General features: G+C 45.5%; 3 protein-coding genes across 9 annotated transcripts in view; 1 reads left to right on the top strand and 2 right to left on the bottom strand.

Annotated features, from left to right (window-relative positions):
- Positions 1 to 157: 157 nt before the first annotated feature.
- LOC134349567 (tigger transposable element-derived protein 4-like) lies at positions 158 to 5,520 on the bottom strand. Of its 3 annotated transcripts, XM_063054092.1 has the most exons (4): positions 4,919 to 5,322; positions 4,308 to 4,400; positions 3,770 to 3,821; positions 158 to 3,448 (listed from the first exon to the last, which is right to left on the bottom strand). In XM_063054092.1, exon 4 carries the CDS (start codon positions 3,434 to 3,436, stop codon positions 1,922 to 1,924), a length of 1,515 nt encoding a protein of 504 aa, XP_062910162.1. In that variant the 5' UTR covers positions 3,437 to 3,448; positions 3,770 to 3,821; positions 4,308 to 4,400; positions 4,919 to 5,322; the 3' UTR covers positions 158 to 1,921. The 3 variants fall into 3 exon arrangements, with proteins under 3 accessions (XP_062910162.1, XP_062910160.1, XP_062910159.1); XM_063054090.1 differs by lacking the exon at positions 4,308 to 4,400; XM_063054089.1 differs by lacking the exons at positions 4,308 to 4,400; positions 4,919 to 5,322 and adding an exon at positions 5,412 to 5,520 and having other exon boundaries at positions 159 to 3,448.
- The window catches only part of dync2h1 (dynein cytoplasmic 2 heavy chain 1), a 493,185-nt gene continuing 476,718 nt past the window's right edge, over positions 4,425 to 20,891 (top strand). For 4 of the 5 annotated variants that reach the window (XM_063054084.1, XM_063054086.1, XM_063054088.1 and 1 more), the window contains exons 1-3: positions 5,576 to 5,762; positions 8,303 to 8,368; positions 13,384 to 13,588. In XM_063054084.1, coding sequence (XP_062910154.1) covers positions 13,394 to 13,588 — 195 coding nt within the window. In that variant the 5' untranslated portion in view covers positions 5,576 to 5,762; positions 8,303 to 8,368; positions 13,384 to 13,393. Of the gene's footprint in view, positions 4,889 to 5,575; positions 5,763 to 8,302; positions 8,369 to 13,383; positions 13,589 to 20,891 lie in introns of those variants that run through there. The other variant, XM_063054085.1, reaches the window with a different exon arrangement.
- On the bottom strand, positions 19,819 to 20,719 carry LOC134349863 (transcription factor Adf-1-like). Its single transcript, XM_063054828.1, is given in 4 exon segments — positions 19,819 to 20,061; positions 20,399 to 20,478; positions 20,481 to 20,571; positions 20,573 to 20,719. Coding segments are annotated over 4 exon segments (561 nt in total).

The raw sequence follows: 20,891 nt of genomic DNA on the forward strand, positions 1-20,891 counted from the left end.
TTATTAGTAGTAGTAGCAGTTTTTCTTTTGTATTTGCAATTTGTTGTCTTTGCATGTTGGTTGTTTGTCCACCCTGTGGACCCTGTTCATTGATTCTATTATGGTTCTTGTACTTACTGAGTATGCCTGCAAGAAAACATATCTATAGTGACATATGTACTTCCATAATAAATTTACTTTGAATGTGAATTCAAATATAGAATATATTACCACAGTATATATTAATATAAACAAAATGTTCATGAATAGTGATTCATATGTTTTTTTCATTAAAACAATATAGTCTGAAAGTATCTATCGTGTTCATTTCTATTCCATTTAACACATGAAATGTGATCAATAATACAATACAAACATTTTATTTATGTTTTGAAAGGAATTCTCCAACTCAGTGACGGGCAGAAGTTGCTGTAAGCAGTGGTGAAACAAGTAAAAGAGAACCTCAAATGAATCTTTTTTCCAAACAGCATCCATATACAGTGCACTCATCACATCAGGACAAGTACGTTTTGGTCCAATTAAGCAGCTGCTGCAATTAGCCAAAGTTTTATGGAAATAGTTTAAAAAGCAACAAATTATGTATTTAAATGGAATACAGAATAAATTAGAACAGTAACAAGACTATTAGAGAACTATAAAACTGTATTAGTTGCTAATAGTTATCAACGGAGGAGTTCATTCAGTGTTCACTGATGTTCTTTGATTGACTATAAGTGAACAAAATGAATGCAGGCACCTAGTGCAGATAGTGGACTGCTTTCAAACAGTGCTTTTGATGATTACATCTTCCAAATCTTCATTTTAATTGAAACATTCAAGATGATTGTCGATACCTTCAAAATTCTTCATAGTTTCTAATTGTTTCATTTTCACTCGGCTATTTTTGGTATCTCCAAGCCTGAATACTTGCAGTGAGCTTAAAAGTTCTGAATTGTCTTATTGCTCATTTGTTTTCAACTACCAGTGACAAAAGAACATTGCTTTTTGAACACAAATACATGCAACTGAAGCTATTTCAAAATTGTTTGCTCTCAGCACAGTGTAGTGTCTAACGGCCACACAAGTGATGGCACATGACTGATGCTAGTTGGAAACTGTTCAGCAACAGTCTCCTGGGTTAATTAAGCAGCATAATATCTCAAATAAACAAAGGGAATCCTGGCTATTTTCTTGATTAGTTAATGTTCTTTAAGAGCTGTCCCAAATAAGTGGCTGGCCAGATTAAACAATGACCTGATTAATTGAAATTCACTGTATACCCAATGGATGTGCAGGCAGAACTGGGAACTCAATTTGCTTCAGCACAGTACAATAATAGATCACAAGTAATATATTTGCCAATATTAACTGGTTCATTACAAACCTCAGAATTACCTGGAACCTTCCTTTACAATATAACTATTACTTGTACGGTGCTGCTGCTGCTGCTGCAAAAAAGCTAATGTTCATAGCATTTATGCCCTGTGCCTTACAGCAGTAAATTTGAAAAGTTTAACGTAGTACAAGTACAGATTTATGACATCAGTTATCGTAGCTAAGCTTCTTGTTTTTTTTTTTAGCTGTGTTCAGGAAATAACCCTCACCCATTCAAAAATTGTGCAGACCACTAGAAAATGAAACATTCCTAATTATAAAATGTAGTAAATGTATATTCTGTTATAATGTGTTTAACCATAAACAATTATTGACCTAATTAAGTCAGGGGGCAAACTATTAAAATGGCAATATAGTGGATTCTGGTTAATTGGGGCAGTACAGTTAGACAAATTAAGCTGGTTTCATGGAAATAGTTAAAAAGGTATAAAAAAGTCAAATGACTGTTTAACTGAATAACTAATTATATATTTAAATGAAATACAGAACAAATTAGAACACTAGCAATACTACTACAGTACAATAAAACTGTATTAGTTCCTAATAGTCATCGACGGAGAAATTCGTCCAGTGTATGCAGCCGTTTTCTTTTGATTGACTGTAAATGAACAAAATCAGCACAGACACTTAGTGCAGATAGTGGACTGCCTTCATTGCCTTCCTGCATGAAATAGCGTTGTAATCCAACAATGAATTTCCTGGCATCCTGTGTAGTCACTAGCTCAGGTTCAGATGTGTCATCTTGATCACTTTCCTCATCTTCATATTTCCCACCTTGGTTTATTGATACAATGCTTTCAACGATTGCATCCTCCAAATCTTCGTTTTCATTGTAACATTCAAGATGATTGTCGATAACTTCAAACTCGTCGTAGTTCCCAACCTGAAGGACTGAAATCGTTTCATTTTCACTCCCGGCCATTTCTGTCATCTCAAAGCCTGAATGCTTGAAACCGCAAAGAGCAAAACAGTTCTGAATTGTTTTACTGCTTATTTCTCGCCAACTATCAGTGACAAACTGTATTGCCTGTAAAAGGTTAACCCTTGCACACACTTCCTTGGCTGTTGCAGAAGATGTCAGTAGATTTTCTTCAATTGCTTCCAGAATGTGGTTCACCAATTTTCTGCGATACAGTGTCTTTAATTTTTTTATGATCCCCATGTCCATTGGCTGTACCAAGTATGTTCTACTGGCAGGCAGAAATTCCAGCTGAATGTTCTTCAAACATTCTACATTAGGGTATGCTGCACAATTGTCAAGAAGGAGAAGAACTTTTCTTGATTTCCGCTGTAGCTCCATATCCCAACTCATCAGCCAATTCTTAAAAATGTCAGATGTCATCCATGCATTCTTATTAGCATAGTATTCGATTGGTAAACTATCCATTCTTAGCCCCTTAAAGCACCGAGGCTTAACACTTTTTCCAATAACCAACAGTTTCTTTTTATCAGTCCCCGACATATTTGAACAACACAAGACAGTTATGTGATCTATTGCTTTCTTTGTACCTGATAGTACGGCACGATAAAAAAGGCCCGTTTCGTCAGCATTGTAGATATCATCTGCACAAAAATTTTGAAGCAAATCTGGCAGTTTTGTAGATTTCCATGCCTCTGCATTTAAAGCATCAGAACCACTTTTCTCTCCATGTGTTTTCTTGAATTGAATGTGATGCCTACACTTCCATCGAGATAACCAACCATCTGTTGCTTTAAAATCTCTGTGGCCCAGCTTCTTAGCCAACTCCTCTGATTTGTTTTTTAACATTGGTCCACTGACTCTCACACCTCGTCCGGTTACCACGGAAAACCATTGATTGAGGGCCTTTTCAACATCTGGGTTCTTACCTTCACGCTTTCGTTTTTGGGATGTTCCCTGCTGTCCCTCACATAATGCCCATTCTTCTCGCAGTTTATCTTGCTGTTGTATCAAGCGTGCAATTGTAGATTTTGGCACTCCAGTTATCACTGCCAGCTGACGATGGGTGGTGTTAGGCGGATGGCTTTTAATTTGGTCCAGTACCGTAATTTTTTCGGCCAGGGTCAAATCCTTTCTTGGCATCTTGGCAAGGGTCTGAAGTTTTTTAGACATTAAACAAAGAAAATGATCAAAAATCACTGCTTTTTGAATCAGCGTCCGTCGGCCCATTTAGATAACGCAAGGGCACACAACTGAAGCTATTTAAAAACTATTCGCTCTAAGCACGGTGTAGTGTCTTAACAGCCACCATTGAACGCGACCGATGCTAGTTAGAAACTGTTCGGCAATCTGTCTCCTGTCCCAATTAATTGCTATAGTGCCCAAATAAACGAAGAGAGTTGCAGCTAATTTCTCGATTAAATTTTGTTATTGTCCCAGATATTAACCGATGGCCCAAATAACTGGAAATCTTACCAGTCAATTGTTGGTGAGATATCGGATAGTCCTCCAGTATGAGTCAGTCTCACTAGAAAACATTACAATGAGATAGTGTTAAAGACGGCTATCTGTGTACAAACCCTTACCTATAATGATGAAACAACACCTACATGCTTAAACGAAAATATAAAATGTATTATACAAACTCTGGCCTAGTTACGTTTTCGTACTGAATGCTGCAGAACAAATCGTGAGCGGAGAAGCAGAAAGAAGAGACAAGAAAAATAACACAGACCTAATACGAATTTAAATTGATTCGCGAATAAGGCAATGGTTCATTTGACTGCTTTTGAGATAATAACTCACAGACCCTGAGAGCAATATTTTCCGTTTTATATATAAACGCGACAAACAAAACAGTAGAATTCGACATGAATTCTCTGAAAGCTTCATCAGCAATCCCCAAAATACTGTTCAATCTTATGATAAACTCTATGATGTTGACTAACTGCACAATTTGTAATTGGTGAAGAGAAGGCACTAGATCCCACCAGGAGCTGCCGCCGGAACGGACCTTTGACAAGCTGCATCCGCTCCAAATGAGAAGGGGCACCGTTTTGGAATAAATTATCTCACATTCGGCGGCCACCCTGAATGAGTGCATGACCTAGATTCAGATCGGAAAACAAAGTTCCAATAAGATTTCGCTCTGCATCGCTTCCAGGATGTTTAACCGAAGACTTAAAGCTCCAGCAGTTACTGGGCAACATAACTGACCCCCGACACGAACTTCCGAGTAGCCACCGGGCCACTCTAATACTGGACAAGAAAGGAGTGGGTTTCGGGCGTTTGGGGCCGGGTCTGACAAAGAAATCGCCTTTTCGCTACGTGATCCCATCGCGCAGCGGATACACCCCTCCCCCATAACCAACACTCAGAGCAGACCACCGAGTGAGAGGGCGGGCTGGGCTGGCCCGGGCCGTGCCGGGCAGGGCAGTGAGAGGACATGACGAGGCTCCGAACCAGACGCTCTGCTGTCAGAACCCGACCCGCTGCCTCGGGGGAAGCATCGACTAACTCATCAGCCAAGAGGGGACATCCGGGCCGGAATCATGGAAAGCAGCCGACGGAAGGATAGCGGGCGACAGCCAAACGGTGGGTCGGACGGTGAGATGGCTGCTGCACCTGTCACCCCGCCGCTCCGGGCAGCCGGGAACACGCGGCGTTTATCCGCTCCCCGCGTTGCCTCTACAGTTCGGTCTCGGCGACTCCAACACCGACACCGCGATCACTTCCGGGGCTGAGGGACAAGGTCGGCGCAGCCACTGCCCGACAGCGCGCACTGTAGGGGGAGCGAGGGTTGCAACCGGGGCGCTGCTGAGACAAGCGCATTGAGTGGCAGGCCTGACACAGCCTGCATTGACCCTGTAGACTGAAATAACCCACGGCAGCAGAGAGCGGCCGCTGGTAATTGTCACCCCGCTGCAAACAAATCACTGCCCAAGGGGAAGACATTTCCCCATCTGGGATGCCGCCGCCAAGCGCAGGTTTCGGGCTGAACTCGCGCCACAGGAGCGGAGTTGGAGCCCAGAGCGATATTATTCTGTACATCCGACCGTCACCACACGCGCTGACCAACAGCTGCAGCACTCCCGTCAGAGCGACTGCGAGTAGTTACCATGTATCGCGCCCCGCGGTCCCTTATCTCGCTCGCCGGGGAGGGGAGGGCAGCGCCGTCGCCGACTCCCCTCGCGGCCGCTGACAACAGAGCGCGTGGTTTATCGCGGCGCAATGACGTTCCCTTGCTCGGCGATGCGTCACTTCCGCTCTGCTGGGCCGTTGCCGTGTGGGGTAACCGTGGACGCTGTTTGTTGCCAACCGGGCGGGCTTGTGCTGATCGCCCGGCCAGGCGCTCGTCCCGCCAGCTCCTGCCTCCCAGTTCGGCGAGCTCTGGAGTTAGTTACCACCCATAACGCGGTAGTGCGGAGATTTGCCCCGTGGGGACGCAGAACGTCATGGAAACGGCGGGGTAGGTTAGCACTGAGCTCAAGGAGCTTCACCCACTGTGCTCAGCGATCCAACGGGGTCCTTTCTCCCGGGATTAGTGATGGGCTGTTGTGTTAACTTCAGTGGAGCTGAATACGCTTCACGTGCTTTAATGCCGGATATTTTACAGTCCGTTTCAGTAGTATAATGTTAAATTAAATCACAGAAAAGTTATAGCATGGATGGATTCAACTGTTTTACGCAACAAAAACCTGGTCTGTGGCCCATATCTATAGTCCTACTTTTCTTTGTATCTTTTCAGAATTGTGCCTTTTATTGCTTTTTCTCTTTCACAATATGTTTCTCAGTATTGTCTATCGATCCATTCCATCCGCGTTTTCTTTTTACTGGAAACAACGCTGTGGGTCAAGGAAGGAATATTTTTTGCCTATTTCGACACTTTGCTGATGCTACAGTCTATTCTTGCACTTGTCCAACCAATCCTACTTTTTGCTGCAAGTACTTGTCTTAGGTGTGCACGCAGAGTTTAATTCGTGCAAAGCTTTAACTTGGAGATGCGCCAGGACATGTATTTCTGTGTGACGTTTAAATGAAATGGCATTGGAAAATGCTTAGGAGCAGAGGGAGCTTAGAGCTGGATATATATTTCCAAAGAGTATGCAACATGAAAAATAAAAATAATTTTGACCAGGGTTGATAATACATAGCAGGTACCTGAGGAACAGACAGAGAAATATGATTAAAATTGTTATATAGTATTTGAGAAATTAAAATCTTCATACTAACTGTGAGTACCTTGGCATAAAAGAGTGGGATTTGGAAGTGGATTCCAGGAGAGATTTTTTGAAGTTGCATGTAGATAGACCGATGAGGGATGGAACATTACTGGACCCCGTCTCCGGGGAATGTAGTAGGTCAGTTGAAGGGATTGTCTTGGGGGAGCATTACGGAGATGGTGACCATAACTCCATATATTTCATAGTCATAGTCATACTTTATTGATCCTGGGGGAAATTGGTTTTCGTTACAGTTGCACCATAAATAATAAATAGTAATAGAACAATAAATAGTTAAATAGTAATATGTAAATTATGCAATAAGTCCAGGTCCAGCCTATTGGCTCAGGGTGTCTGACCCTCCAAGGGAGGAGTCGTAAAGTTTGATGGCCACAGGCAGGAATGACTTCCTGTGACGTTCTGTGCTGCATCTTGGTGGAATGAGTCTCTACGGAAGTAGTGTCTAAGTAGTTACGGAAAAAGATAAATTAGACCAGGAATAAGGGTGCAACACAAAATACAATATTGACAGACAGAAAATACCTCCCAGCCCCTAATTATTACAGTGTAATAATTGGAACTACGTATCTACTAAAATAGGAGACATGAAATCTTCAACGATAAACATCTTAGCATTTATGCAAATATACTTTTTCTTCTTTCACTCGTCATGTAACAGTTTTCAAGGCCTTGCCTTTCTTGTAGTTCACAGACCACCGTTCTTCCTTTATCCTTGAGCAAATAGGGCAATTTCTTTATGGCAATGGACATATTGGCAGTCATGTCCAGCTCACACATGTACTGCACTACTTCTTCCATGGCAATGCAACAGCCTCTAAGCCAAAGACTGTAGTCTTGAAGAACTTTCATGTCTTCAGATTTGATAGGTACCCAAGAAAGAGCGTTTTACATGTAGGCAATTTTCTGTTCAAACCAAAATGTTCCTGTCGTAAAGCCTTAGCTTTTACATATCCTTTCTTAGAGTTGACGTGCTGGCTGCTTCTGACAAGTTTGCTAGGGCAACCCCTAATTCAAGGTAATCGAGGCAGTCACTATAGCTCTCAGTCTTGCCTTCAACACTATTTTCAAAAGCCTTCCAGAATGCATGGTACTGTAATAGATCGCCATTGAAAACTTGAATTTCTCTTAGACCAAGATGAAATAAGTTATTTTGTGCTATAACGTTCTAACATTTTGCTTCTTAATAATATCAATAATATGGATTTGACTTCTACTGTATGAAACAAGAGTATCTCCATGTTGTAAGTGAATGTCCCCAAGAGCCCTTTGAGCTGTTGGATATGACATAGGTTCAGAGTGCCTCATTAGTGCAGGCTGAGAGTAGCCCCTTAAACTACCTCTTGGGAGTCTTGTTCATATTTCACAGACACTGGAGGAACAAATGAATCAACATTAACATTGGGTGTTTTTGTTTTTCTCTGTGACTTTTCAATATAGGAACTCACACCATAGGACTGTCCGGTTGAAGAACTTTTAGCACTTGCCACAATTGATGCCCTTAGCATATCAACTTTAGCCATATGTGCAGCTGTTTTTCCCTCTAACTTAAGCTGTTCCTTCCTTTTCTATTGCTCCATAGCAATTAATTGTTCCTCTCGCTCCTCCAGAGCACATTTGTCCTTCAGTAATAGTTGACGTGCCATTAATGCTGCAAAATCAGCCTCTATTTTACAGAGGATGTAGTAGATACAGAAGATTTTCTTCCTGCAGCAGAACTTTGAGCCCTGATATTTGATGCACTGTCTTTTTGTTTTACGTCATCCAGTGGGTCACCTGCTATATGCGTAGTCAAGCCATGCCTTGGAATTTGAGAATCATCATCTGCTGAAAGGTGAGACGCATATTCATTTGTTGCAGCAACATGACCTTCAATGTAACATGTTTGAGTCAACCATTGTTTCACATCCTGTAAGAATGCACTACTATACCTATCAATGTTTGTAAAAGATTCCTTCTGTTTTCTCTATTTATCCTTGGGAAGTAATGAAGACAGTGTTTGATGTTGCTTAGCAACAGCTTCACAGAGATTAGCCATGTCCTCAAGACAAGATTGCACTTGTAAGATAGTTTTCTTATTTTCGATAAAATCCTCAATTGGTGGTATTAAATCTTTAATTTTGTTCACATTTGTTTTATACCTATTTTGAAGACTTTCAATTCTACCAGCTAAAGCTTTTACAGCAAGTTTAATTTCTTTTTTTCTAGCCCCAACATCAGAGTCGCTGATGTTAATTCGTTGCTTCAATTCACTCATGTTACTCTGTCCTTATTGCACCGCTTGCAATTAACTCATTGTTCCCTGCAGCACATTCACTGGCGATATTCTGTTCAATGAATCCACAGTGCTTAGACCAGACCAAACAAACAGCATTCATTTCAAGTGTTGGCAAGCAGGACAATGTTTCAACAAAATAAAGTGATGAACCCTCAGGCAAACACCATACATTCAAGCAATGGTCCACAATGGACAGGCAGCGCTGACCATTCAAGACTCTTCAAACCACAAATTTACAGTATGAATCAGCAAACTGATCCAGTTTTCCCAACAGGTCTGAGGCAATTCTTTACTGTAGATTGGTGTTCGTTTGTTTAGTATAATTTTTTTTGTTGATGAAATATAGTGGTTACTTGAAAATTCAGACTGAGTATGGGAGGTGATGCTATATGACACTGAGTTCCAATTTGAAAAAAAGTATGTTCAATCCTTTATTATGAAACAAGCAAAGATGAGCAATATTTTAACGATTAAAAAACTAACAAAACTAAATTAATGATGTAGTGAAATAAGCATAACTAAGTGTTCAAATTAATATAATTAAGTGTAACTAAACGTAATTAGTGGTCAACAAAAAGATAGCAGCCCTGGCTCACTCCCTCTCAACTAAATTTAACTGACAAACGCATGAATATGTAACTATACTCATTTGCTTCTACCATACTCCAACCCATGTGACAAGTTACCCATAATAAACATGAACACAAAAAGCAATACAGACAGAAAATAGATATGGTTCCTACAGGTCAACATCCATGCTGTATGACTTTGAATCTGCAATGTACTATGACAAGATGCTGTCATCCGTGCTAGGGTCCTCTTCCAATTAACATTGGTCAGCTCCTCCCTCATGCATATGTGGTTTAACTTTACTCAACTGTGATACCAATATATCTGACTTTAGCTTCTGCCTCTCAGACTGAAGTATTCACACTGCATTATTGCAACACAGTGGTACAAACTTCAGCATCTTGCACAGAGAAATTAGTAAAAAATTGAAATGGAAGAGTAGAAGAGAGGCTAGAGTGGACATTGGACCACTGTAAATTGGCACTGGTGTTGTAGCAATGGGGAACAAAGAAATGGCAAACAAACTGATTGAGTGTTTTGCTTTTCTGTGGGAGACACCAGCAAAATGCCAGAAATTCGAGTCATGGTGTGGGGGTGGGGGGCGTGGTTGCAGAAATGAGCGTAGTCACTATTATTAAAGAGAATGTACTTGGGAAGCTGAAAGGGTTGAAGATGTATAACTCAGTTGGATTAGATGAACTATACTCCAGGATTCTGAAAGAGGAAGCTCGAGATTTAGGAGCCATTAATAGTGATTTATCAAGAATTACTAGAGTTGGGAATGGTCGCAGTGCACTGGAAAGTCTTTATGTCATTCTGCTCTTTAAGAAAGGAGGGGATAAAAGACAGGAAATTATAGGCCCATTAGTCTGACTTCAGTGGTTGTTAGGGTTTTAGAGTTCATTACTAAGGATAAGAATTTAAGTTCTTTGGAAGCACATGATGTAGTGAGCTGAAGTTAGCATGGATTCTTTAAGGGGAGATTTTACTAGACAATTCAAAGTTCAAAGTAAATTTATTACTTAAGTATATATATGTCACCACATACAACCCTGAGATTCATTTTCTTGTGGCATTCTCAATAAATCTATAATAGAATAATAAGCATAATAGAATCAATGAGAGATTGCACCAACTTGGCATTCAATCAGTGTGCAAAAGACAACAGACTGCAAATACAAAAAGAAAGAAAGAATAATGATAAATAAATAAGCAATAACCATTGAGAACATGAGATGAAGAGTCCTTGAAAGTAAGTCCATAGGTTCTAGGAATATTTCAATGATGTGGCAAGTGAAGCTGAATGAAGTTACCCACACTGGTTCTAGAGCCTGATGGTTGAGCAGTAATAACTGTTCCTGGATCTGGTAGTGTGAGTCCTAAGGCTCCTGTACCTCCTTCTCGATGGCAGCAGTGAAAAGGGAGCATGACCTGGACTGTGGGGGGTCCCTGATGATAGCTGCTGCTTTGCTGCGACAGCACTTTGTGTAGATGTGCTCAATGGTGGGAAGGGCTTTACCTGTGATGGACTGGGCAGTATCCAATACTTTTTGTAGGATTATAAAGACCAGTGTAGACAATGGAGTGTTAATGGATGTTTGTCTGGATTTTCAGAAGGCCTTTGGCAAGATGCTGTACATGAGACACATGCAATACCAAGGGCTCCACATTCAACAAGAAAGAGCCCTTGTTATTACAGGATAGGTACTAGCATGGATAGAGAATTGGCTGACTGGCAGAAGGCAAAGAGTGGGAATAAAGGGGGCCTTTTCTCCTTGGCTGCTGGTGTCTGATGGTTTTCTGCTGGGTTCGGTGTTGGACCTGCTACTTTTCAAGTACATATTAATGATCTGGATGATGAAATTGATAGCTTTGTAGGAAAGTTTGCAGATGATACTAAGTCAGTCAGAGGGGCAGGTTGCATTGAGGAATTGGGGGTCTGAAAAAGGACTTGGTTAGATTGGTTAAATAGGCAGAGAGGTAATACAGTTTAGGGAGGTGTATGGTCATACACTTTGGTAGAAGGGATAAAGGAGTAGACTATTTTCTAAATGGAGAGATAAAATTCAGAAATCATAGGTGCAAAGGAACTTGAGAGTCCTGGTGCACGATTCCCTAAAGGTTAACTTGCAAGCTGAGTCAGTGGTAAGGAAGGCAAATGCAATGCTTGCATTCATTTCAAGAGGATTTGAATATAAAAGTAATGTAATGATGTGGCTTTATAAGCTGTCCATCAGACCACAACTGGAATACTGTGTGCAGTTTTGGGCTTCATATCTAAGAAAGGATATGCTGGCATTGGGGAGGGGCCAGAAGAGGTTTACGAGAATGATCCTGGGGATGAAAGGATTAACATCTGAGGAGAGTTTGTTGGCTCTGGGACTAAGGAAAATGAGGGATATCTCACTGAAACTTACCGAATATTGAAAGGCCTGGATAGAGTGGACATGAAGGGGATGTTTCTAGCAGAAGGAGAGTCTAGGATGAGTGTGCACGGCCAAAAGATAAAGACAGCCCTTTAGAACAGAGATGAGATGGAATGTCTTTAGCCAGAAGGTGGTTTTCAATGAAATTCTTTGCAACAAATGTCTATTGAGGCTAAGTCATTGGGTGTATTTAAAGCAGAGGTTGATATGTTTTTGATTAAATTCGCAAACCATATGTACATATTTACATACTTCTTATTGTTATTGCTCTTATTTCAATGGTTCCATTTCTAGAGCTAGATTTCTTGGGATCTTGTTCTTATGATTTTTTTTTTTGCTTTTCCCTTTGGTGTATTTTTCCATTTTTTTTTGCCAGAATATTTTTCCTCATAAGTTATCCATATTAAACAACAACCACTTCTCTCTCCATTTTGTTAACTTGTATTAGTGTTCAGTTTCCTTGCTATTTACCAAATCTGCTACTTCTGTATTGTCAGAAATTTTGACTTTGACCAAATCCAATTTATACATCAACAAACAAATGGTCCAGGAGGTCTGACATTGTGTGGAGGCAGAGAAATGTGTCACTTCCATATAAGTAGGAATTCATTTAAAAACAAAAAAAAATTAATTACTTGTGCAGGCCTAGTCTTCCCTACTTAGAATACTATCTCAGTGTAGTGAGAGTTCATCAGATTGATTCAGAGTATCAAGGGGAAAGGCTTGTCCTACGATGAGAATATGCAGACTGAGCTTGCATTCCATAGTTGGAAGGATTGGAGATGATTTCATTGAAATATGCAAAGTATACAATGACAGGACTCGACAGTGATATTGATGCGGGGATATTGTACTCCCTGACTTAGGTCACAGTTTCAAAATAAAGGTTCAGCCGTTCTGTATTGAGATGAGAAGAAACTTCTTAACACAGAGGGCAGTAGTCATAGGAGTTTTGTAGCCAAGGGGACTGTATATGTTCAAGACCAACATTTATAGATTCTTGGATGTTAAAGGAATTAAGGCATGTTGATTTTTACAGGAAAATGATGCTGAAGTAAAAGATCAGCTATGATCTTTTACTAAATGACAGAGCAAGTTTGAGGGGTCAAATGACTTGCCTCTTCTGCAGCTAAAATATAATAAGAATTGAAATTGAAATTTATTACTATATGATATTTTATTATTTAATTTCCTTCAAGATTAGTTATGGATAAATTATGTGCTGCAGAACTCCAGTGAGGTCTTCATTGTAATATTTTTGCATTTAGTGGTTCCTTGAATACAATATTATTTCTAACTTGTTGAATGTGACTGATTAAGATCTCTTGAGGTTTAATTTCTAAGGGTCTTTTATTGTTGACCTTGGGCCTGCATTTCACAATTCTGAAATTCATTTCTGTTTGCATAAGAATAGTACTGGTTGTAATAAATTAGCATGTCTTTGAAGTATTTTTGTTGGAGTGAAAACTCAGGATGTATGCATTCTGGTTGATCTTTTATTTTTCTGTGCATTGTGTTATAAGCAATAAAATTTGTACTTTGGCACTTAAAATTTTTTTAAAATATCTATTTAAGGAAAAACAACATGTCTGCAAATCTAGAAGATACAAGAAAATGTTTCATCCTCAGAACAGCAGGAAATTATTTTGGCATTGCCCCATCGGATTCTTTCATTTCATCACTGGGAGACAGGAAAGAATTGAACAATTTTCTGGATGATGGCAATGTGTTTGTTATCTCGTTGCAGAAATTGGGTGACCAGCTCGTTGTGTGTAATAAGGTATCATTTTATTTTACTTGGTGCTCAATGGCAGTTAGAGTTTCAATCTATATGTCCACAACACGTAAGTGTCATTTAACTTAGTGCATAGTTGGTAGCCTGTGTTTCAAATGCATCTTCTAATGGAAATCGTATAATGGTGTACTATAGTGGTTGAATAAAGCCTAATGATAGGAAATGTTAACTATCCAGCTCCCATTTCTTCAGGGAATGATTGATACCTATGTTGGATTACAAATGTGAAGGATGCTCTTGTTCCCTTGCAGTGCTGTTCCTTAGCTTGTCAACATAAATCCATGTTTATTTCTTTAAAAACAAAATAAAATAAATTTTAAAATAATCTTTTACTTTAATTAAAGTTAATTTAGTTATTGCTGACAATTTTTAAGCTGTAAATATTGTTTCAGATCTGAATCAGATGATACTGTACTAATTGTTCAGGACAAATTAACATTGCAGTTTGCATGAGCTGAACTAACACCGGCTGCAGGCCAGTCCTCAACATAAGAAGCAAGACTTTGGCTCTGTAGTTTATCTCTTATCCCGTTATTTTTCTGTTAATGGTGAAATTGGATGAACCTTATGGTTTGTATCTGTGTTTATATAATGATTACCAAATAATCCATTGGCTGGGGCAGGTGACAGTATTTCTCCTGTCAAAATCAAAATCCCTTTTTCAGAAACTCGTAAGTTTTTTCAGTCAACGTTTGGCTATGTATTTGAAATTAATCAGTATTTTCTGTCACTTCCTTATTGGTGGGAAAATATTAGAGATTCAATGTTTCATTATTGTATAAGAACAAACATCGCATAAGTTTGTATTGGTATTGCCAAGATGATGCTGCAATTTCATTGTAATAATCTTACCTAGTTTACTTTTATTTATTCAACCTATGTTTTACGGATTTATTAAATCATTAAATGTATTGCATCTATAGGATGTAGTACATTATATTGGCTAAAAGTTCTTAACTAACAAATAATGAAATCTCATTGTAAACAGTAAATTATTGCCACAGAATAAATTTGACTTTTGTCAGTAGCATTGTTGCTCGTGAAAAATAGAATGTGAAGATTGGGAGGTATTCTGATTCAAAGTGTGTGATGCCTTTTAATTATATTTCATTAAAGAAATTTAAGGCTATCGAGACTTGTGGGATCTGGACTAGCTGGAAAAATAGGTTGAAAAATTACAGATGAAATTTAATGCAGGCAAGTGTGAGGTGTTACACTTTGGGAGGACAAACCAGTGTAAAACTTACGGAGTGAGTGGTAAGGCACTGAAGAGTGCGGTAGAACAGAGTGATCTGGGAATACAAATACATGGTTCATTGAGGGTGGTGTCACGAGTAGATGGGTCATAAAAAGAATTTTTAGAACATTGGCCTTCATGAATTAAAGTATTGAGTACAGGAGTTAGGATGTTCTGTGTTGTGCTAGACATTGTTGAGGCCTAATTTGGAGCATTGTGTGTAGTTTTGATGGCCTACCTACAGGAAAGATATCAATAAGATTGAAAGAGTGCAGAGAAAATTTACAAAGATGTTGCCAGGACATGAGGTCCTGAGTTATAGGGAATTTGGACTTTATTCCCTCGAGCATAGGAAAATGAGGGAAGATTTGATAGAGATATATAAAATTATGAGAAGTATAGGTAGGGAAAGTGCAAGCAGGCTTTTTCCACTGAGGTTGGTGAGACGGGTGAAACTAGAAGTCACGGGTTAAGCCTGATTTATACTTCTGCGTCAAGGCGATGCCATAACCTATGCAAGTGTTTTACGTGCATTGTGAGCATGTATACTTGTGCGTTGGTGTGTCTGTTTCGCTCTGCAATTCACTGCCAAACCGCTAGTTGGCGGTAGGGTTTCTATGCCACTGCGTTGCGTTTCTTCGTGTTGAAACAAAATGGCGACTGAGCGCATTGTGTTGGAGTTGGAGCTTATAAGTGTCAAACAAGAGTTACTTTTATTGAAATTACAGCAACGCAGAAAAGGGAGAAGACGTCGGAGGAGATGGTGTGTTCAACCATTGAACAGATTGAGACAGAAGGAGGGTGAATTTGCTGTGCTTGTCCACTCACTGAGAGACATGGATGAGGAAACGCATTTTAAATATTTTCAGATGTCAGTAGGGAGTTGACAATTTGGTTCATCGTCTCCAACCATTTATTTCACATCAGTGTACGTACAGTATGCCTATAGACATTACTCAGAGACTGGCAATCACCCTCTGAGTTCTAGCTTCAGGTACAAGGCTGTAGCAGCTAGCTACAAACTGGCGTCAAGTACAGTGTCCTCCATAATTTCGGAGGACTGTACAGCTTTATGGAAAGCACTGCAGCCAGAGTTCCTTCCCTGCCCTTCAGTCGCCCAGTGGGAAGCTACTGCAGCTGATTTTTGGCGACTATGGAACTTTTTGAACTGTGTCAGCAGTCTTGACGGAAAACATGTGAACATCAAGGCACTGCCGCATGCCGGGAGTGACTACTACAACTACAAGGCCGCACACTTCATTGTCCTGATGGCTGTCTGTGACACCAGATATCGGTTTACCATGGTGGATGTGGGGGATACGGACGTGAAAGTGACGGGGGCATTTTCAGGGAGAGCAGATTTGGTTCTTTGCTGCTTGAACACAAACTGAACCTGCCCCCACCAGCCAATCTTCCAGGAACAGGAGTCAAAATCCCGCATGTAATCGTTGGTGATGCTGCTTTCCCCCTACACAACAATCTCATGCGACCATTTCCAGGTATGTCAGAGATATTTAATTCCATGAAAATTAATTTCATTTCATTTTTAGTAATACTGCTTGCTTTGTGTGATTTTATATACACACACACACACACACACACACACACACACACACACACACATACATATCCTTAAATGTTTGTAGCGATCACAGCTATGTTGGCACATAATAATTTGCTATTTATTAATACTGCGTTTTATCTTTTATGTTTTGCTACATAGGGATGAATATGACCATGGAAAAGAAGATGTATAACTACTGTCACTCCGGAGCTAAGTGGGTGATTGAGAACACATTTGGCATTTTGGTGGCAAGGTCACCTCAGCCAGGCGAGTGGCGAAGAGTGGTGGCAGGGAACACGAATCTTTTGGCACCTGTAGATCCTCATTACCTTTCAAGGCGCTGCTCCGCCAGAGCTGCTCTTGGTGTATGGAATGACCTGATGGCCTTCTTTCAATCACCACCTGGATCTTTGCCATGACAGAACAAAATAGTGTGTCATGGCCAACTTAATCAGTAAATTGTAAGGACATAAAATAAATGAACATATAAATAAAATGTAGCTGTTCGAATAAAAAAAAAAGACCTGTTATAAAGTCAAATAGTTATTTATTTGCAGTACTGTGCACAACATTATGCAAGGTGCAAAGTGTTACATGAAAAAAGATAACATAATAGATTGTGCAATTGTTTATTGTTTCTGCTGCTGCCTCTCAAAGGCGGGGTCAGAGGAGCAGGCGCGGGGTCAGAGGAGCTGGCGCGGGGGGCGGAGGAGCTGGCGCGGGGGTCGGAGGAGCTGGCGCGGGGGTCGGAGGAACAGGTGCGGGGGTGGAGGAGCAGGCGCGGGGGGGTGGAGGAGCAGGCGCGGGGGTCGGAGGAGCAGGCGCGGGGGTCAGAGGAGCTGGCGCGGGGGTCGGAGGAGCTGGCGCGGGGGTCAGAGGAGCTGGCGCGGGGGGCGGAGGAGCTGGCGCGGGGGTCGGAGGAACAGGTGCGGGGGTGGAGGAGCAGGCGTGGGGTCAGAGGAGCTGGCGCGGGGGTCAGGAGCAGGCGTGGGGTCAGAGGAGCAGGCGCGGGGGTCGGAGGAGCAGGCGCGGGGTCAGAGGAACAGGTGCGGGGGTGGAGGAGCAGGCGCGGGGGGGCGGAGGAGCAGGCGCGGGGGCGGAGGAGCTGGCGCGGGGGTCAGGAGCAGGCGTGGGGTCAGAGGAGCAGGCGCGGGGGTCGGAGGAGCAGGCGCGGGGTCAGAGGAGCAGGCGCGGGGGTCGGAGGAGCAGGCGCGGGGGTCAGAGGAGCTGGCGCGGGGGTCGGAGGAGCAGGCGCGGGGGTCGGAGGAGCAGGCGTGGGGTCGGAGGAGCAGGCGCGGGGGTCAGAGGAGCTGGCGCGGGGGTCGGAGGAGCAGGCGCGGGGGGCGGAGGAGCAGGCGCGGGGGCGGAGGAGCTGGCGCGGGGGCGGAGGAGCAGGCGCGGGGGGGCGGAGGAGCAGGCGCGGGGGCGGAGGAGCTGGCGCGGGGGCGGAGGAGCTGGCGCGGGGGCGGAGGAGCAGGCGCGGGGGGGTCAGAGGAGCAGGCGCGGGGGCGGAGGAGCTGGCGCGGGGGCGGAGGAGCAGGCGCGGGGGGGTCAGAGGAGCTGGCGCGGGGGCGGAGGAGCTGGCGCGGGGGCGGAGGAGCAGGCGCGGGGGGGCGGAGGAGCAGGCGCGGGGTCAGAGGAGCAGGCGCGGGGTCGGAGGAGCAGGCGCGGGGTCGGAGGAGCAGGCGCGGGGTCGGAGGAGCAGGCGCGGGGTCAGAGGAGCAGGCGCGGGGGGGCGGAGGAGCAGGCGCGGGGGCGGAGGAGCAGGCGCGGGGGGGCGGAGGAGCAGGCGCGGGGGCGGAGGAGCAGGCGCGGGGGGGCGGAGGAGCAGGCGCGGGGGGGCGGAGGAGCAGGCGCGGGGGCGGAGGAGCTGGCGCGGGGGCGGAGGAGCAGGCGCGGGGTCGGAGGAGCAGGCGCGGGGGCGGAGGAGCAGGCGCGGGGGCGGAGGAGCTGGCGCGGGGGCGGAGGAGCAGGCGCGGGGGGCGGAGGAGCAGGCGCGGGGGCGGAGGAGCTGGCGCGGGGGCGGAGGAGCTGGCGCGGGGGCGGAGGAGCAGGCGCGGGGGGCGGAGGAGCAGGCGCGGGGGTCGGAGGAGCAGGCGCGGGGTCAGAGGAGCAGGCGCGGGGTCAGAGGAGCAGGCGCGGGGGGCGGAGGAGCAGGCGCGGGGGTCGGAGGAGCAGGCGCGGGGGTCGGAGGAGCTGGCGCGGGGGTCAGAGGAGCTGGCGCGGGGGTCGGAGGAGCTGGCGCGGGGGTCAGAGGAGCAGGCGCGGGGTCAGAGGAGCTGGCGCGGGGGTCAGAGGAGCAGGCGCGGGGGTCAGAGGAGCAGGCGCGGGGGTCAGAGGAGCAGGCGCGGGGTCCGAGGAGCAGGCGCGGGGGGCAGAGGAGCTGGCGCGGGGGTCGGAGGAGCAGGCGCGGGGTCAGAGGAGCTGGCGCGGGGGTCAGGAGCAGGCGCGGGGGTCGGAGGAGCAGGCGCGGGGGTCGGAGGAGCAGGCGTGGGGGTCGGAGGAGCAGGCGCGGGGGTCAGAGGAGCAGGCGCGGGGGTCGGAGGAGCAGGCGCGGGGGTCGGAGGAGCAGGCGCGGGGGGGCGGAGGAGCAGGCGCGGGGGTCAGAGGAGCAGGCGCGGGGGTCGGAGGAGCAGGCGCGGGGGTCGGAGGAGCAGGCGCGGGGGGGCGGAGGAGCAGGCGCGGGGGCGGAGGAGCTGGCGCGGGGGCGGAGGAGCAGGCGCGGGGGGGGCAGAGGAGCAGGCGCGGGGGCGGAGGAGCAGGCGCGGGGTCAGAGGAGCAGGCGCGGGGGGCGGAGGAGCAGGCGCGGGGGGGGCGGAGGAGCAGGCGCGGGGTCGGAGGAGCAGGCGCGGGGGTGGAGGAGCAGGCGCGGGGGTGGAGGAGCAGGCGCGGGGGGGTCGGAGGAGCAGGCGCGGGGGTCGGAGGAGCAGGCGCGGGGGTCAGAGGAGCAGGCGCGGGGTCAGAGGAGCAGGCGCGGGGGTGGAGGAGCAGGCGCGGGGGTCGGAGGAGCAGGCGCGGGGGTCGGAGGAGCAGGCGCGGGGGTCGGAGGAGCAGGCGCGGGGTCGGAGGAGCAGGCGCGGGGGTCGGAGGAGCAGGCGCGGGGGTCGGAGGAGCAGGCGCGGGGTCAGAGGAGCAGGCGCGGGGGGCAGAGGAGCTGGCGCGGGGGTCGGAGGAGCAGGCGTGGGGTCAGAGGAGCTGGCGCGGGGGTCGGAGGAGCAGGCGCGGGGGGCGGAGGAGCAGGCGCGGGGGTCGGAGGAGCAGGCGCGGGGGTCGGAGGAGCAGGCGCGGGGTCGGAGGAGCAGGCGCGGGGGTCGGAGGAGCAGGCGCGGGGGTCGGAGGAGCAGGCGCGGGGTCAGAGGAGCAGGCGCGGGGGGCAGAGGAGCTGGCGCGGGGGTCGGAGGAGCAGGCGTGGGGTCAGAGGAGCTGGCGCGGGGGTCGGAGGAGCAGGCGCGGGGGGCAGAGGAGCTGGCGCGGGGGTCGGAGGAGCAGGCGTGGGGTCAGAGGAGCTGGCGCGGGGGTCGGAGGAGCAGGCGCGGGGGGCAGAGGAGCTGGCTCACTACTTGATGATGATTCTGCACTTGAAGTTGGAATGTCTGGTGGTTGGTTTTCCTCAGCAACTGAGGAACTGGACAACCCTGAGGTTGAATCATTTCCATCCTGTGATTATGAAAGAAATTGCAAATAGTTTAAGTTAGTCTTTGTTATTATATATGCAGGTAATATATGCATTCAGTGTCTATACATGGATTGGCAGAGCTATGAAAATGAGAAAATGGCATATGCCTACATTGGCAGAATGCTGGTTATTGTGTTTGCTTTATGAGCAAGCCAGATACAATTAAAGCCTATTACATATTACATTTCTCTTTCACAGAAGAATTATCTATGCGCAAATCAATATGCCGTGTTTACAACTAGACAGTACTACTCGCTGCTAACTAGCCTAAACACAACAACAGAAAGGTTTATGATACAAAGAACATGTTATATTTACCTTGCTGTTGTCATAATTTGATTCTGTTTCCCAGTGCTTAATATGTGGTGCCAGCCAAGAAAAAGGCAAATAAAATGCCATTTTTTTTTCCCGGCTGGGTCCCCGCTCTTCTTGGTGAGTTTTTTCCGGGCTTGGACATACTTGTCCCTTAAGTTTTTCCATCTTTTTGTGCATTTCCGTGATGTCCAGACCCATGTTTTTGGAAATTTCATTCCACGAAATTGATGCCTTTTGGCAGTCTTTATAGTATGGTGACAAGGAATCGTACAAATGTACATATTTTCGGACTTCGTCCATTAACCTCTCCTCGCTTTGATCCATTTTCCAAACTTCTCTCTCAATTCTGAAATGGCGGAGAATACGCAACCGGAAATAGTAGGAGGAAATGCGATACTACCAAGTGGGTCAGTTACGGTTGTTATGGTCTGCGTTGCTGCGACGTGCAGTTACATTTTGGGAGAGGTGTGCTTCAGGCTCTGGCGTAGGGATCCGC

This window comes from Mobula hypostoma, chromosome 7 (assembly GCF_963921235.1).
Source record: "Mobula hypostoma chromosome 7, sMobHyp1.1, whole genome shotgun sequence".
Classification (NCBI taxonomy): Eukaryota; Metazoa; Chordata; class Chondrichthyes; order Myliobatiformes; family Myliobatidae; genus Mobula; species Mobula hypostoma.